Source organism: Alternaria hordeiaustralica, assembly GCF_023758085.1.
Source record: "Alternaria hordeiaustralica strain BMP 2776 chromosome Unknown scaffold_4, whole genome shotgun sequence".
Lineage (NCBI taxonomy): Eukaryota > Fungi > Ascomycota > Dothideomycetes > Pleosporales > Pleosporaceae > Alternaria > Alternaria hordeiaustralica.
The window spans coordinates 671,018-687,063 of NW_026056776.1; the positions used below are offsets into that span (position 1 = coordinate 671,018).

Genomic DNA, 16,046 nt, shown 5'->3' on the forward strand with positions numbered 1-16,046 from the left:
GCAAGACTGAAGTGTTTATTTGCTTGATTCTCAGACCTCACATGGTATTCGTATGATATGCAGAGACTCCAGATCCGATCAACCTCCCCACAAGTGATCATGAACGCCTGAATTTTGGGATCGAGTCCTGCACCTATCTTCATGAACTCATGGGTACTTCATATTCTAACCTACAACTACGCCAGCGTCACGCTTAGTGAGCAATGGCGTACGCCCTGCGGCGGTCACGCTCCTCAGCGATGGAGAGCTTGACACCCTTACCCTTGGGCAGAGAGATCCATGGCTTCTCCTTTCCGATGATGCTGAACGCACGTTAGTAGTTGTTCTCGTTCTATGCGGATATCCAACTTACATGACGTTGGACTCACGAGTGGTGAACTCGTTGTCAACAGCGTCCTTCAAGTGGACAATGTTGAAGCCTCCGTCGTGGCGCTCACGGTGAGTGATGACACCGACACGACCCATGTTACGACCACCGGTAACCATGACAATGACACCAGTGTCGAACTTGATGAAGTCGGAGATCTTGCCAGTGGCGAGGTCGACCTTGACGGTGTCGTTGACCTTGATGGCTGGGTCGGGGTAGCGGATTCTACACAAAATTTTAGCAGCAATTCGGACATAGCCAGACCCTGGTCGTATGCCTGGTGAAAGAGGTTTCCCTCGAACACCTAGCCCAAACTGTGGTCCAACGGCTGATAGAGCGGGAACTTACGTTCGCGCATCGTGCGTAACCAAGTAGGGAATTCCGCCCTTGCCAAGCTGGACGCGCTTGACCTTGCCGAGCTTGTATTGTGCCTCCTCATCTGTTATCCTGTGGACGGTGAAGCGGCCCTTGGTGTCGTAGATCAGGCGGAAGTTCTCGCCGGTCTTCTCGATGGAGATGACGTCCATCAGTCCCGAGGGGAAGGTGGAGTCGGTGCGGACCTTGCCGTCAACCTTGACGAGGCGCTGCATGAGAATGGCGTTGACCTCGCGGGCGTTGAGCGCATACTTCAAGCGGTTGCGGAGGAAGATGATGAGGGGAAGGGAGTCGCGGAGCTTGTGAGGACCGGGGGAGGCCTTGGGAGCATAGGCACCTGGAAGATGTCAGTTCTGAAGTCGCGATAGCCATGGCATCGCAAATTGCGGAAGTCGAGCGTACCGGACAGCTTGTCCAGGAGCCAGTGCGAGGGCGCGCTGAGGCGCTTCTGGTGCTTGACGGGTCCACGGGCCATTGTGACGGTTCTGTGAGGTTAGTCGTTGAGATTGGAGGTCCTGTCGAAAGCGAAGTTCGAGAGACTGGAGTCCTCATTTTTCGTCTGCCACTAGCGTGTGCCGTAGCCGAGGACTAGCGCGCCAAGACCAATGCTGAAGTGCTCCGATGCCCCATCTCAAGCGAGGGGAACTCAACATCTTGGAGTCCAGGCGCCTACTTTCACGTCAGATTTTCTGTTCAGTTGTTTTATCATGGGATGAAGGATGCAAATTTGAAATCCTTGCGTCAATGTAGGATTCAAGGTGTGGCCATGCGCTACTCGTCGCGGATCAGGACAACACCATGGAGTTTTCTCACATCACGATCAACGAGCACTTAGTCACCAGACCGTCTCTAGACTCCAAATGTGTGCAATTGATTATTTTCTTGCATCTGAGTTGTATCCCTGTTCTCAACCCTAAGCATACCCCTTCAGCACCGCCGCCTCTGCGTTCAATATCGACGATCCCGCCGCTCCAATGACAGCTATAATCAATCAGCAATCGCCCAGCCCCCTGCATTCGCAAGTCAAACTTACTGTTATGGCTCAAAGCAACGAACTTGAGATCGAAGATACCTGCCTCATCCTCTCTTATCCTACCCACACTAACCGCGTACCCCCTATCCGTCTCCCTGTCCAGCCTTGGTTGTGGCCTATCTGGCTCCTCCATAACCACAATCGCCTTCGCGGGCGCAGACGGGCAACCCAGCTTCTGTGCATCAGACACGTACTCGCGCATTGCCTGCTTGACTTCTTCCGCGCTCGGTGGCGGACGGCGTTGGAAGCGTAGCGATACGCATGCGGTGTGTCCGTCCAGTACTGGTACGCGGTTGCACGCCGCAGACACCTTCATGGGCTGATCTACGAATCCTGTGATGTCGTCGTTGACGCTACCCAGGATCTTCGATGCTTCCGTCTCGAGCTTATCTTCCTCGCCTGATATGAAAGGCACGACGTTGTCAATAATGTCCATGCTGCTGACACCGGGGTAGCCAGCGCCGGAAACGGCCTGCATTGTGACGACCGAGACCTGGTCTATGGGACCAAACTTGGCTTGGAGCGCTGCGAAAGGTATGACGAGACCGATGACTGCGCAGTTGGAGTTGCAGACGAGGAAGCCCTTCTCTAGCTTGTGGTGTTGCCGTTGGTGCTTGATGACATCGAGATGGGGGAGGTTTACAGTGGGTACGACGAGCGGCACGAGAGGGTCGCGGCGGTAGTTCTTTGCGTTGGAGAAGACGGCGAGTTCGGACTTGAGGAAGGCCATCTCTGTTATGTGTCAGTATCGCAATCGTGATTTGAAGTGGACTGCTTACCAACATCTCCGGCAACATCGCTGTCGAGACCAGAGAAGACCATGTCGCAGTCCTTGAACTCTTCAGGTGTGCACTTCTTCACCACCAGCTCTCCAATGCGCTCCGAGAAAGGCAGCGCCTGCTTCCACTTGACCGCATCTTTGTATTTCTTGCCGGCTGATCGCTCGGAGGCTCCAACGGCGTGTAGCTCGAAGTGTGGGTGTAGCGCAAGAAGAAGGATGAAGCGCTGGCCGACGGAGCCAGTCGCGCCGAGCACACCTGCAACGGGGTCAGTCGGCTATTTCCAACCAAAGATGGTCTACACACCGCACTTCTTCTTGGGGAAGTTTTTGCTCTGAGATGTAAACTTTTCAGCGTCCATTGTGGTGGTTGTTGGTATTGCAAGATTGAGTCAATCAAGTTCACAAAGTTCTGGCTAGGTATGACGCGGGGGTGGGGTGGAAAACGCGACACCAGCCGATCACGGAGGTCTTGCACGCGCTCATTTGCCGACTGTCTTGCCATGAACAACACTTTTTTATTACCAGACAAAACCAACACTAAACGATGGAGCGGTAAGAAATCTAAACATGCTATTTGCAAATGCACCGATAATCAAGCGTCCTCCAATGCGTGTTCGTCGAGGAACTTCGGACGATGCGCCATCTCGACATGCAATGCTACGCCTGAGCGTCCATGATCTTTCCTGGGTTCATGAGCCAATACGGATCCAATGCGCCCTTGATGCTTCTCATCACATTGATAGTGTCGAGACCGAGTTCTTTCTGCAACGATTCTTTCTTGCCCAGCCCAATGCCGTGCTCGCCGGTACATGTGCCATCCATCTCTAGCGCGCGGTCGACCATGTCATGAACGCACTTCTCGACAGCCGCTCGCTCTTTGGGATCTTTGCTGTTGTACATAATGCTTTCGTGGAAGTTGCCGTCTCCGATATGACCTAGGATGCTGGCGAAGAGACCGAGGTCATCCATCTCCTTCTTGGAGATTTCTTTCAACAATTAGTTAGCAACCTCCGGAAACCTTGTATTCGCTTACACACCTATAATGTCTGGGAGCCTGGAGATCGGCACGGCGACATCTGTTGACCAAACTTCGTCGCCTTCGCGACGGAGCGCCAACATGCTCCATAGGGACTCCTTGCGCGCAGACCAAAGCGTCTTCTGCTCCTCGGCGCTGACGGCAAATTCGAAGTCCCCGCTCTTGTGTTTCCTGGAAATGGACTTGACCAGCTCAATGTTCTCCTGTACCTATATGCAGTCAGTTCCGCTCTAGGTAATTGCAGGACGCGTAGGGCTGACGTACCCCTGCTTTGGTTCCCGAAAATCTGTTTGAGGCTCTTAGTTCGTGCTTTCACATGTCAAGGGATGTTCTGGAAACTTACTTGAAGAACATGGTCGGCAATTCTTTCCACTTTTTGGTCGTTGATCCGGCTTTGTTGATTACACCCATCTGCACGTCATCCATTATCTCCATCGCAGCCACCGGCACTCCGGCGCGCAACACCTTGGAAGCTGCGGCAGCGGCATCCCGTATCGTGGGAAAGGTAACGACTGCGACGCTGGTCTCTTGTGGTACTACTGCAAGTTTCAAAGTGATCTCAGTCACGATACCCAGGGTGCCTTCGGAGCCAACGAAGAGGTTGGTAAGATTGTAACCGGCCGATGACTTCCTGGAAACAGTCAGTCTATCGCACATTCCGACACGGAAACAATTTGCATACCTGGGCCTTCTTCTGGTCTTGATGATCGTGCCATCGGCAAGGACTACAGTCAGATTGATGACCCAATCCTTCATCGTGCCGTATCGCACTGCGTTGGTGCCACTAGGAGGGTCAGCTGTTGGACCACGTCACTGACCATCATAGACCTTACCTGCAGCTCGTACCCACCATACCTCCAATTCGGGCCTGCCACGCCCGTTAGAATAAATTCGGAGTTCCGCATCGGGGTTTCCGAGGGTTGATTGCAAAGTTGTGTAACACATGACAACGTACCGATGGGCCAGGGTCGACTGGGAAAAATAACCCCGAGTCTTTGATCTGATCATTGAGACTCATCCATGGGACAGAAGGCTGAACCACTACGTCCATACTACGCATGACTGTCAGCGTCGCCAGTCTTGCATGCTAAACGTATAATTAACTCACTCATCTTCGTGCAAGGCCAGGATCTGATCCATGAACGAGAAGTCAATGCTCATGCCACCGAATGGAGCCGAGAAGTTGGCCTCCAAACTTGATCCCCCAGAATATGGGACTGCGCGCTGTCAACACTCATCTCTCCATGCGTCTTGTTAAACGTACTCATCGGTATCTTGTACTTGTAACAGACCTTGGCGATCGTGGCACATTCCTCAGTGGACTTCGGGTACGCCACTGCAACAGGAAGTTGGTCAATGTTGATAGAAGACCATTCCGAATACCCGTGTCGGTGCAAATCTTCGTCGTCGGTGCTGATGGTGTCTTCCCCAAGAACATCCCTGAGCTCTAAAATCGCCTGTACTGACCTAAGTGTCTGGTGGATGCGAAGGAACTTTATGGTTGCAAGCTTACCCTCTCCATCTCGTATTTGTTCGCATATTGGGGCCCTGATGACTTCTTCCATGGCATCTGAATTCTATGCGGTTCGTCATTGGCGCCGTAAAAGTATGTGGTCGTTCCGGTAACTGCAGAAAATAACAAGACTCGTCCTGAGTTCCAAAATGGCCTTTGAAGTTGCTCGGCTTTGAAGGTCTGCTCGCGTCCAGTGCGTGCTCGAGCGCCACCTCGCTTGAAGATGGGTGAGGTTATTTGCCTCAGTCGCGCCGCTGGCTGGCGGAACATGACGAAATCGACAACGAAGAAGGGAAAATGAAGTTGCAATCAGTTGTTGGGATGCTGGGAAGAACTAGAAGTGGAATCCACTTTCGCTGACTATGGGTCAGGGCGCATTTAGCGAACTAGTATGACAGAAGAGTGGAGGAGAAGATGGTTGCAAGGCTGGCCTACGCATTTTGTGGATCTAGAAGCCGAACGGCAAGCACAGTAAGAGCGGGGAGAGGTTATTTCAGTCTAAACGCAGTTGGCGCGATAGTTCTTTCGGGTATCGCTTTGAGCGTCGTTGGCCAGCGCACAGGTAAAGTCGCAATACACGTCCTAAAAGTCGTGGGATGGACCAGTGATAGCGTGGGAGGCTGACGAGATTCCCGATTTTCTGTATCAAATTTTTCGGCTCACGCATCAAATGAAGTCGTGCATGATCACCTGCAAGGGGCTTGGACACACGCAAGGTAATTGCGGGGAAGACCAGGGCAACGACAAGCAAATGTGTTGGTTCGAGACGCATCGTGGCGACAGGTGACGCTGGATGACATTCCGAGCGAGATGCCGTCGCGTGACGAGGCGTTCGCTAGGGCCCCGAGCGGCTGCAGACAAGGACCGAAGATGTGGATCTGGAACTCTGCGGACGACCATGATACGCTGCTGCCATGTATGTTTTCTTTTCGAGAGCGAGACAAGTGGCAGAAGAGGCGCCTGTCAGGGACAATCTTCTACCTCGATGTCTGATGCCCATGGCTGAGGCTCAAAAACAGAAGCTTGGGAGGCTTAGGGAGAAGCTGAGCGGCAGACCTGCCCTTGGCGATTGGACGACGGTGATACCATTACCTCACGAAACCTGCTCCTCTCGTCTGTGCAGCTCAGATGCTGGCTGACAATCGAGCGAGTGGGGGAACAAGCTGCACATGAGCGTTTGCCGTACCCCACGCGCGATCTTCAGGCGTCTGCTTGTCGGTGAAGCCAGAAAGCCGGAGGAGGCCGGTGGATGCCGCGGTAACGGCTATGGTGCCAGGCAGACGACTACTCCCATATAGTACTGAAGCGGGATACCGTATACGGCTCCCATGAGCAATGTGATGGAACGCCATTAAGCTCGAGACTGCAAAGGAACTGCCAAAAGCAAAGACGACGCGTAGAGTCTATTACCACCAATGAGAGGTAACGTGTGAGCGGAGAATAGAAACAGCCCCGCAATGCCTGCAGGCTAGCAATGTTGCGCCCAGCAGCTGTACGATCTATAGATGGCTGACGTCAACAGGCAAACATGTGGAGTGCGAGCAGGAGCAGGGAGTGGAGTGTGAGATGTTGGCGCAGGATGCATGGTCGCGTGCATTGATACCAATGGGGAAGTCGGCGATCCCGGCGCGTCTTTTCGGCCGTCGCCAGAGGAACGCGACAGCAAACAAGTTCGCGTCACAAATCCACGCATAACGAACTTTCGGCCCAACTCCGAACATAACTCGATCCAGCAGACATGGCGGATATCAGCGCAGAGTTGACGTCGGAACTGACAAGGATCATCGAGTGTCCATACCCCCCTTCGCTATCCGTACGTATTTGCCCCTCATCTCCCCCAACATCCAATGCATCCTCATGTCGTGCCACTAGCCAACTCCCGTATTTGTGCACATGACTCGCTGCAGGAGCAGCGCATCGTTGATGAGATGAGCTGACGCGAGATCCCACAGAACCTATCCGATCTTTTGGCGCGCGTCGACGTACCGACTATCCGATCATGCGTCCAAGACCGGTCACCTTGCGCGGTGAGGAAACTAGGCAGAATCGTCCACGATGCACTGTCTCTGAACGCATACACGCTTCGTGTGCTGCACCTATTGTGTAAGCAGTTGACCGGTCTCCGCTTGATAGCAGAAACGCAATCAAACTGACTACGTGTTCCCAGGTCATGCGCCAGAATTTCGAGATGAGCTACTGGTCCTGGAACCGTCCTTACTCCCTTCTCTGTTGAAAAGGGCAAATTCATCAAAGTCCGAATTCGAACATGTGAGTACGAGAATTGTAAGGTATATCACTTACTAATAATGATATAGCTTGCCGAGCTATGTGCGCTTCTTCTCTCTCGCCCACTGCCCGAGGCAATACCATTACCCGCCGTAGCACAAAACTTCTTTCTTAATGTCTTCGAAAACGCCACACAGCAACCAAACTACGAGACCCTGAAGTCAGTGTACCGTATGCTCAACGGTGCATGTCGTCGACTTTACAGCCTTCTTCCCAGAGATCTGAGGCAGCGGTTCGACACAGAGTTGTGCAACATACTCAGATCCCCGAAAGTCGCCGATTCCTCTTTGCTGTTTTTGTGGGCAGAAGGTATAGTGCTCATCACGGAACATCCCGTGGGGGTCGACGGACTGCAAAATCCGCCTGGTGACGAGGAGCCGACATCCACCGAAAGGCTAAGACAACATTGGGCAACACCTTCAGGCCAAAAGCTGTTCGGCTCGACAAGCTACTTATACAAGACTATTGAGCTCACTTGTTTGAACGTAGTGTGGATTCTTCGAGGCGGAATCAAGGAAAATGAAGCAATCGAAGGCCTACGTATTGCCTCGAGGGCTATGCAATTCATTGGCCAAGACGTGAAAGACAATTGGCCTCAAGTTCAGAAGAAGTATGCCATGCTGTACGAAAAGTGTGCCTCCAAAATCCAAAACTCCAGTGCGAGTCTATCCGTCCAATTAGAGGCCCTGTCATTCTTTGGCATACTTTCAGGTTCTCAGAGCTTGCCGCAAGGTATCGTCATACGCTACGAGGCATGCATATTGGAAGCCCCTCGCGTGGCAGAGCCTGAAGGCTTTGCCGAGCTTCTTGCAGTCTCACTGCCAATCTACGCAGTAAGCAATTCATTCTGTAGTACTGGCTGGTTCACTAACCAGGGCAGGTGCAGATGCAGGAAAGCACCGTCGCGGCACTCTTATCAGGCATTTTATCAGCATGTGCTTCGCAGCCTGACTCCCGCGAAACTTCCAACTCCATCGACACTATCGATGAGCTGGCCACAGCCGCGATGGCGAATGCTGCTTTACGAACCACTGTGCTGCGCGCACTGTCATCGAGGGCCTTGCAAGAGAAAATCCAGAACCTCATTCGTACTGGTATGACGAAAGAAGGCCCCGGCTGCTGTACACATGCTGCATTATTCCGTCGGCAATTGATCGCTGCCACAATCGCTTCATTACTTATCATTGTTCTTATGGCGCAACCGGGAGAGTCGACGATACCGCATACCCTCGTGGCTGCGCTTATCAAGAAACAGCGAGACCTTCCCCCCGCGCTAGATACTTGCTCACACTCGTCGAAAAGCCCCACTCAGCCTTCAATCTCCCTCTTCCAAGAAGCAAGCACGCAGTACACGGGCCAACATCTCCAGGATTGGCGCAAACGCCTCGAATTGGAGCTACAGAGCCAGAACAAACATCAGCGAGATGCTGTTGTGCGCTCTATGGCACAAATATGCAGTGATCTCGAGACACGCTGCAATACAGTCGAAGAGCCCCTACGTGTGGAGACAGAGAAGTCCGCCAAACTCCAGGAACAAGTCGCTCATCTAAACGAGAAGATCGCCCATCTCAACGAGCAAACCGATTTTCTACACAAGGATAGAGAAGAATCTGTGGAATACGTCGAGGGGTTGGAGAAGGAATTGCAGGATTCCATAGACGAGCAAAAGCGTCTGGAGCAAGAGAAGTCCGACTTGTTGGAAGAAAAGGGCCGGATGTACTCCAAGATACAGGAAGTGGAGACCTCTCTGGAGGTGTCAGAGCGGAACGCGACCGAAGCTCTCAAGGCCGCTCACGAAAGTTCTAGCGTAAAGGAGCATGAACTCTGCTCGACGATACGCCAGTACGAGGAGGACAAGCGCGTCCGCGATGAACAGGTTGAGGAGCTGCATGGTACCATTAGCCAGCTGCAAGCATCTCAAATGCAGCACGAGACCGACTATCGCAGCCTCACCGCACAGTTTGAGGAGCAGCAGAAACGCAGCCGTGAAGCAGAGGACACGCTTGAACGGGAGCGAGCGAATACTGCCCGTCAAGCCGAAAAGATCGCACAACTCGAGACTCAAGCGTCAGAATACCAGCAAGATCTGGAAGCGAAGGAAGCGGAACTAGAGGATGCCATTCGACAGCTTCATATTGCGCGGACTAGTTACCAGGAGTTCAAGGAATCATCGGCTGAAACGACGAGAGAGCTTGCGGTGAAGCACGCCAACGATCTGGAGGCTATCACCATGAAGGCTGAAGAGCGATACGAGACGCTCGAAGCGCGGCTGCTAGATGCCCAGCGCAACGCTCAAGAAGAACGACATGATCACGGAAAGACGCGTAACAATCTTCAGCATCTTCAAGCATCAGTACCACCACTAGAAGCGAGGATTCAAGAGCTCGAGGAGTTTTGCAGAGAGCAAGAAGAAGAACTTGAAGAATTCAGGACGGCTCGCAAAATGATGGCGATGCATCTGTTGCCTGCTAAGCCAGCCTCACGAACCTACAAGGAGATTGCTCAGCCCCAAACGACAAGAGAGCCGCGAACTCACCGACGACGTAAGTCAGCCATCAACACCCAAGAGGATGTTTCAGTCGCCACGGTGAATGCCCAAGTATTACCTAACAGAGCTCTCGGAAACTCTACAAATGCGTCCTTCGCCTCATCAGCCGATTCGAATTCGTCCCAGGGTAACGGACCAGCACCAAAGCGTGCCAAACCAAGGCCAGCTTTCAAGGTGCCAACGATGCAAACGCCAAATAACCAGAAGCCCAGCATCGCATCCAAGTCACTCTCACACTCACATCAGCTGTCGCCGACCAAGCGTTCAGCTCTGAGACCAGTCTCGCCGAACCGCCGCCACACGACTGTCGGGTTCACATTGCCCGGCGGCGAGGAAGAAGACGCCGCGACCGAGATTGAGTCAGTGAGGAAACGTAGAGGCAGCCTTCAGGACATCGAGCAAGTCGATTTTGACATCGACGATGATTTCACGACCGGCACACCACTTACCCCGGGCTTTATGTCTGGTACTGGCCGCATTCCGGACGAGGGTGACGAGACCATGACTGAGTTGTGAGTACGAAAGTATGATTTACGATGGCATTCTGGTGAGGGTAGGGTAACTGCTGTTTGTTTCATACCCGGGGTACGAAGGCTTTGCGCATTTGGCACGGGTACTTGCATGCATGGCGCAGGGGGCATATGATGATTTTGGAGATACCCAATGGCGTATCCTTACTTGATGTCGCGACTCTACCTTTACCTGCTGTTAGTTTTACCGCATGGCTAGCGTTCTTCTATTCGCTGGACTTAGGTGTCCTCTCAGTCTCTCTATTTGACGTCTTCTTTGCTCTTAGTACCTTACGGCTACGTGCATCTCTCAAGCGTCTCTTAGTCGATCGTCGTCATATCAGCCATAAGTTCCCATCTTCTTACGCTGCTCTCCGTTTGCACCTTCCCATCTTAGCACATGCACGCATTCGAGTAAGAGCAGACCCCGCGCCTTCCTCACACGATCAGTCCTCCTCCACTTTCCATCTACCTCCCTGCATCTACAGGCTGCCACACCCATCTCGTTCATCTAGAACTTATTCTCGGCTGTTTCGAGGTCCAGCTTCCAGATTCTCAGCCCGACGTTAGCACACAAAACATCAGGCACGCGTGTCGCGACTCGCTCCTGCCCCTGCCGAATCCAGAGCGCCTCTAGACAAACGGCTGTTTGACTGCCCAAATCAAGCAAACAAAATTCTCCATCCTCCATCCTTCCATTCCAATCACCCCACACAGGTACGGCCAGCACATCCAAGCAGAGCCTCTGGTCAGCCGCTTCGGCACCGCTACATTGCCCTTTCCTGAAGCAGCGGTCACCTCCGATTAGCCAGCCGTCCCCGCGCCACCACCGCTACCCTATCGTCATTCCCCAAGGATTGGCGTGAGGGCAAGTACGTTCACAAACAAACATGAACCGCTACCTTCATGACCCAGATCCCATGGGCTCAACTCCTCCTGCATTCAACACCAGCACCCCCACATCATCACGATCGTACACGCTGAACCGAGAACCAGTTCAGCACAGTGAGCAGAAATCTGAGACCAGCTCCAATAGTGAGAAATCCTTCGGCAGCCGCAACATGTATCGTGGTAATCAACGCGGTGGTCGTGGCGAAAATCGTGGTGGTAGAGGTGGCAACCGCACATACTCTGGCAGTTCCGGTAGCTCTAACGGCCAGTACAACCCTAACCGACCAACTCTCAAGCCCGCGTCGGCATCTCAGTCCTCTCAAGCTCCACGCACTCCCATGACAACTATGGAGCAGGTCCCAGCCCGCGTAGACCCACCAGTTACCCCGGTCAAACAGCTCTCCACTTTCGACTTGAACGGCAACAGCATCAACGAGACCTACATCGCGAGAGCTAGTACCACCCCGACACTATCTCCGGCAAAATCATCGATCATAAGCCCACCAAGACAGGCTACTCGAGCGTCTCCTCAACATGGAGGTAATCGCCCGCGCTACAACTCAGCTGGTCAGCCTAGTTCACAGAGGTCAATCTTGAGGAATGAAGCCCAGCATTGGGCCCATCGCCAGGAGGTCAAGATCAAGTTGGCAGGTATACCCAAGAGCTACTGGACGAAAGACGTGTATGACGCATTGTCGTCATTTGGTTCTCTCTTCAGGATTGAAATGGTCACCGGCGCCCGAGACAACTCCGCTTTCGTGGTATTTCGGTGAGTATTGTTTCCGTCCACACTTCATCATTCTAACCTCATTCTTATAGACCTCCCCCCGTCCATGCCTTTCCGCATCGGAACCTACGAATTGGCGGTGCTCTCCTAGGGATTGAGACACTCTCTCCACAAGTCAGGACCGTTCCGAGCCCAGCCAATCCCGCAAAAGAATACTACGAATTCAACGTCCTACCTGTGCAAGGCATAGACTTCGGCGTCAACGTGGCAGATAAGACTATGATTGCCATGCATACCTTGCGATCACCGGGCAGTATTTACATGACGCTGAACCTGATTCGCAAAGAGCTTGACGTTCAGTTCTCGGTCGATATCGACAACGAGATGCGCAAGGTTCGCTTTGCTTTGCCAATTGCTCTACTCTCCCATGTATACAAGGTCACCGACACAGCCAGCGATCAGCAGGCTTTGATCATTCCGTTTAACTCACCGCCGCAATTCTACATGCAGCGACGTGAGGGTGAAAACCTGGAGGACGGGAAGAAATTCTATACATTTTCTAGGAAAGATAAGGCGTGGTATGACTGGAGCACCTGGTTCCGAGCGACCGATATCATCAGCAACACTGTCAAGAGCAAGCTCCAAGGCTCACCGTTGATGAACCATAAGGATACCGCTATCATCGACATTGGTAAGTCGCACACACACTTTCATCACTGATCGTTGGCTAACTAATTCAGGCCGATGGACGAGTTATCGCATGATCTTCGACGCGACAGTAATGACTGGACCCAAGTTCAAGGACTTCAGCGATGCTCTCACCGACCATGGCGTCGCCATTGAGAACCTGGACGAGTACACGATCCAAGACATGGCCCCATCGCCTCTATGGTCACTGCTACAAGAAGAGATATCTGGTACACATCCACATCTTGAGTCGACACCCTCAAAGGGTTCGGTCTTTGAAGATCTCTTCGCTGGCCAGTTTCATCTGAGCTTTCCCGTCCGGTACCAACTCGAGGCGTGTCTATCGAACGGCTATTTGAAGGAACACAACATCACGAGCGACTTCTTGGAGAAGCTCACAGCGATGGAACCTCGCCGTGCCGTCTACATCTTGGAGAAAGTCGTCGACAAACAGCATGTTTACTACGATCCAATGGACATATTCGGCATTCGGGTCAAGGACCTTGCGAAGAAAGTCCCCAGCTACTGCACCCTTCAGCGATCGGTGGTAATCACCCCAACCATGATGCATGTGTCATCTCCTAACATGGAGACCTCGAACCGCATCATCCGCAAGCATGCTGCTGATGGCGATCGTTTTATTCGAGTCAAGTTCTCCGACGAGAAGACAGAAGGTCAACTGCGCAATATGCCCAACGGACGGGCTGAAGCTGCGTTCGACAGGGTACGTCGGGCCATGAAGTATGGCATCGTCGTCGCCGGAAGATACTATGAGTTCTTAGCATTTGGCAACTCACAGTTTCGCGAGCATGGGGCATACTTCTACGCGCCTACTTCTTCCAAGTCCGCCGACGACATCCGCATCTCACTGGGCAACTTCGACCACATCAAGACCGTCGCCAAGTTTGGTGCTCGTCTCGGTCAATGCTTTTCAACCACTCGCGCAATGCGGGATAACGTTAAGGTTATAACAATTCCCGACATTATACGTAACGAATATACATTCACAGACGGTGTTGGCAAGATCTCACAATTCCTAGCCCAGATGGCTGCCCAGGAACTCGGGCTTGCCCGCGCCTTTGATGACCCACCGTCTCTGTTCCAGTTTCGCCTTGGCGGCTGCAAGGGGGTGCTTGCCCTGGATCCGAAGATCACTGGTCCTGAGGTTCATATAAGGCCCAGCCAGATGAAATTCGTGGCACCCTACACCGGTCTGGAGATTATCCGGTCCTCATCTCTTGCCACACCATTCTTCAACCGTCAGATCATCGTAGTCTTGTCATACCTTGGCGTACCCGATTCTGTGGTAATCAAGAAGCAACAAGAGATGATCAATGACTACGAGACCGCGATGGTAGACGATGGCGTTGCCTTGCAGAAGCTTCGAAAGCACATCGACATGAACCAGACTACGTTGACCATCGCAGGTATGGTCCTCGATGGCTTCATGAAGTCTCAAGATCCATTTGTCATGTCTCTTCTCAAGCTTTGGAGGGCTTGCACCATCAAGAACCTCAAGGAGAAGGCTCGCATAGCCATCGATGACGGCGCGTTCGTACTTGGTTGCGTTGACGAAACAGCAACACTCCGAGGCCACATGAATGGCCTCCAGCTTGATGCTACGAATGAAGAGAAGCTCGCTACTCTCCCCGAAATCTTCCTGCAAGTCGACGATACAAGCAGAAAAGGACACTACAAAATCATCCAAGGAGTATGTGTCCTGGCGCGAAACCCCTCACTTCACCCGGGAGACCTACGAGTCGTTCGAGCAGTAGATGTACCAGGATTGCATCATCTGAAGAACGTCGTGGTGCTGCCACAGAACGGCGATAGAGATCTTGCCAACATGTGCTCTGGCGGTGATCTCGATGGGGACGACTACATGGTACTGTGGGATCCAGATTTGATACCCCAGAACATCAACATGCCTGCCATGGATTTCACAGCCGAAAAGCCGATTGAGACCGACGATCCCATTACGGCCGCGCACATTGGCGAATTCTTCGTCAGTTATATGAAGAATGATACACTCGGGCAAATCGCGCACGCCCATCTAGCACACGCTGACCGCCAAGCCGATGGGGTCAACGACGACAAGTGCCTCGCTTTGGCGGAGTTACATTCCAAAGCCGTCGACTTCCCGAAGAGCGGTTTGCCCGCTGAGATGACGCGGGAATTGAGACCACACATGTGGCCACATTTCATGGAGAAGAAGCACCTCCCAGATTCTAAAATCTATCATTCAAGAAAGGTCCTAGGTATCCTCTACGACCAAGTGCAGTTGGTCGACTTCAAGGTAAGTCGTGGTCGTACGAAATGCGTGTGAGACATTGACTGACTTCGTATCTCCATCTTTGTAGCCTCAATGGGAGAATCCATTCGATAAGCGCGTCCTAGAGGCCTTTGAGCTCGGCGATGAGACTCTAGCCAAAGCCGCAGGACTCAAGGCGTCGTACGATGAATCGTTGCGGCGATTGATGGCCAAGCATGGTATTCAGACCGAATTCGAGGCCTGGTCTGTATTCGTCATAGTTCACAATCATGAGGTAAGTTCTGACTGTACGAGATTGATGAAACATACTGACCTCGCACCCTTGCAGAGCCGAGACTACAAATTCGCAGAAGAGTTTGGTAGAACTATTGGAGCCTTCAAGTCTCAGTACCGAGACGAATGCCGGGCCGGTGCAGAAGACAACCTGGAGAAGTTTGTCGCCGCGATGTATATGGTGACTGCGAAAGAGATGGAGACTGCATTGGTCGAATGCCGTACGACGAAGACAGTTGGTGGTAGGGACGTTCCGGTGCGACCTATGGAACCGGAGCACATGCCTTTGATCTCATTCCCGTGGCTCTTCCCAAACGAATTGGGGAAGATTGCGACCGGCGGCGCAACCACGCGACAGCTAGACGTGCAGCAGAACGTCGCGACCCGGCCCAAGAAGCACCCTGTATCTTCCACGCTGGCAGAGGTTGATACAGAGATCGGTGTTGTTGAGACCGAAGCAGGTATTACGCGTTACGGAGAGTTGCTGGACCTGGATTTCAGCTTGTAAGGATGGATGGGGTGGTGCAGAAGATATGAGGACGATAAGGAGTACGAGGAGGAAGCTTTCCAAAAAGTGTGGTTGAAGACTACGATGGTAGTTTTGAGGGCAAAGCAACATTGACAGCGGACCGAGGAGGATACGGCGTGCGCGACAGGTGCAGAAAAGTTTGGCGGGTGTTTCTGGCTGGCGGCCTTACGATGGACTGGCTTATGAGGTTCGTGTTATCCGAGAGGAAGCGCATGCGGG

At 52.7% G+C, this 16,046-nt stretch overlaps 5 protein-coding genes across 5 annotated transcripts; 2 read left to right on the top strand and 3 right to left on the bottom strand.

The window, feature by feature from the left end:
* Positions 1–193: 193 nt before the first annotated feature.
* Positions 194–1,217, bottom strand: RPS4 (40S ribosomal protein S4; the record flags this gene model as incomplete). Its single annotated transcript, XM_049385631.1, has 4 exons — positions 194–302; positions 353–592; positions 716–1,079; positions 1,145–1,217. 4 exons carry the CDS (start codon positions 1,215–1,217, stop codon positions 194–196), a joined length of 786 nt encoding a protein of 261 aa, XP_049246508.1.
* A 438-nt stretch (positions 1,218–1,655) lies between these two features.
* J4E84_003014 (uncharacterized protein) lies at positions 1,656–2,915 on the bottom strand (the record flags this gene model as incomplete). Its single annotated transcript, XM_049385632.1, has 4 exons — positions 1,656–1,723; positions 1,776–2,507; positions 2,555–2,812; positions 2,861–2,915. 4 exons carry the CDS (start codon positions 2,913–2,915, stop codon positions 1,656–1,658), a joined length of 1,113 nt encoding a protein of 370 aa, XP_049246509.1.
* Positions 2,916–3,213: 298 nt separating this feature from the next.
* J4E84_003015 (uncharacterized protein) lies at positions 3,214–5,375 on the bottom strand (the record flags this gene model as incomplete). Its single annotated transcript, XM_049385633.1, has 10 exons — positions 3,214–3,542; positions 3,594–3,801; positions 3,857–3,878; positions 3,936–4,223; positions 4,275–4,376; positions 4,426–4,460; positions 4,548–4,644; positions 4,701–4,809; positions 4,857–5,049; positions 5,106–5,375. The coding sequence occupies 10 exons, from the start codon at positions 5,373–5,375 to the stop codon at positions 3,214–3,216; spliced, it is 1,653 nt and encodes a 550-aa protein (XP_049246510.1).
* Positions 5,376–6,843: 1,468 nt separating this feature from the next.
* Positions 6,844–10,455, top strand: J4E84_003016 (uncharacterized protein; the record flags this gene model as incomplete). Its single annotated transcript, XM_049385634.1, has 6 exons — positions 6,844–6,918; positions 7,058–7,208; positions 7,273–7,373; positions 7,421–7,562; positions 7,611–8,224; positions 8,272–10,455. 6 exons carry the CDS (start codon positions 6,844–6,846, stop codon positions 10,453–10,455), a joined length of 3,267 nt encoding a protein of 1,088 aa, XP_049246511.1.
* Positions 10,456–11,338: 883 nt separating this feature from the next.
* J4E84_003017 (uncharacterized protein) lies at positions 11,339–15,806 on the top strand (the record flags this gene model as incomplete). Its single annotated transcript, XM_049385635.1, has 5 exons — positions 11,339–12,108; positions 12,159–12,757; positions 12,807–15,049; positions 15,114–15,299; positions 15,354–15,806. The coding sequence occupies 5 exons, from the start codon at positions 11,339–11,341 to the stop codon at positions 15,804–15,806; spliced, it is 4,251 nt and encodes a 1,416-aa protein (XP_049246512.1).
* Positions 15,807–16,046: the final 240 nt, after the last annotated feature.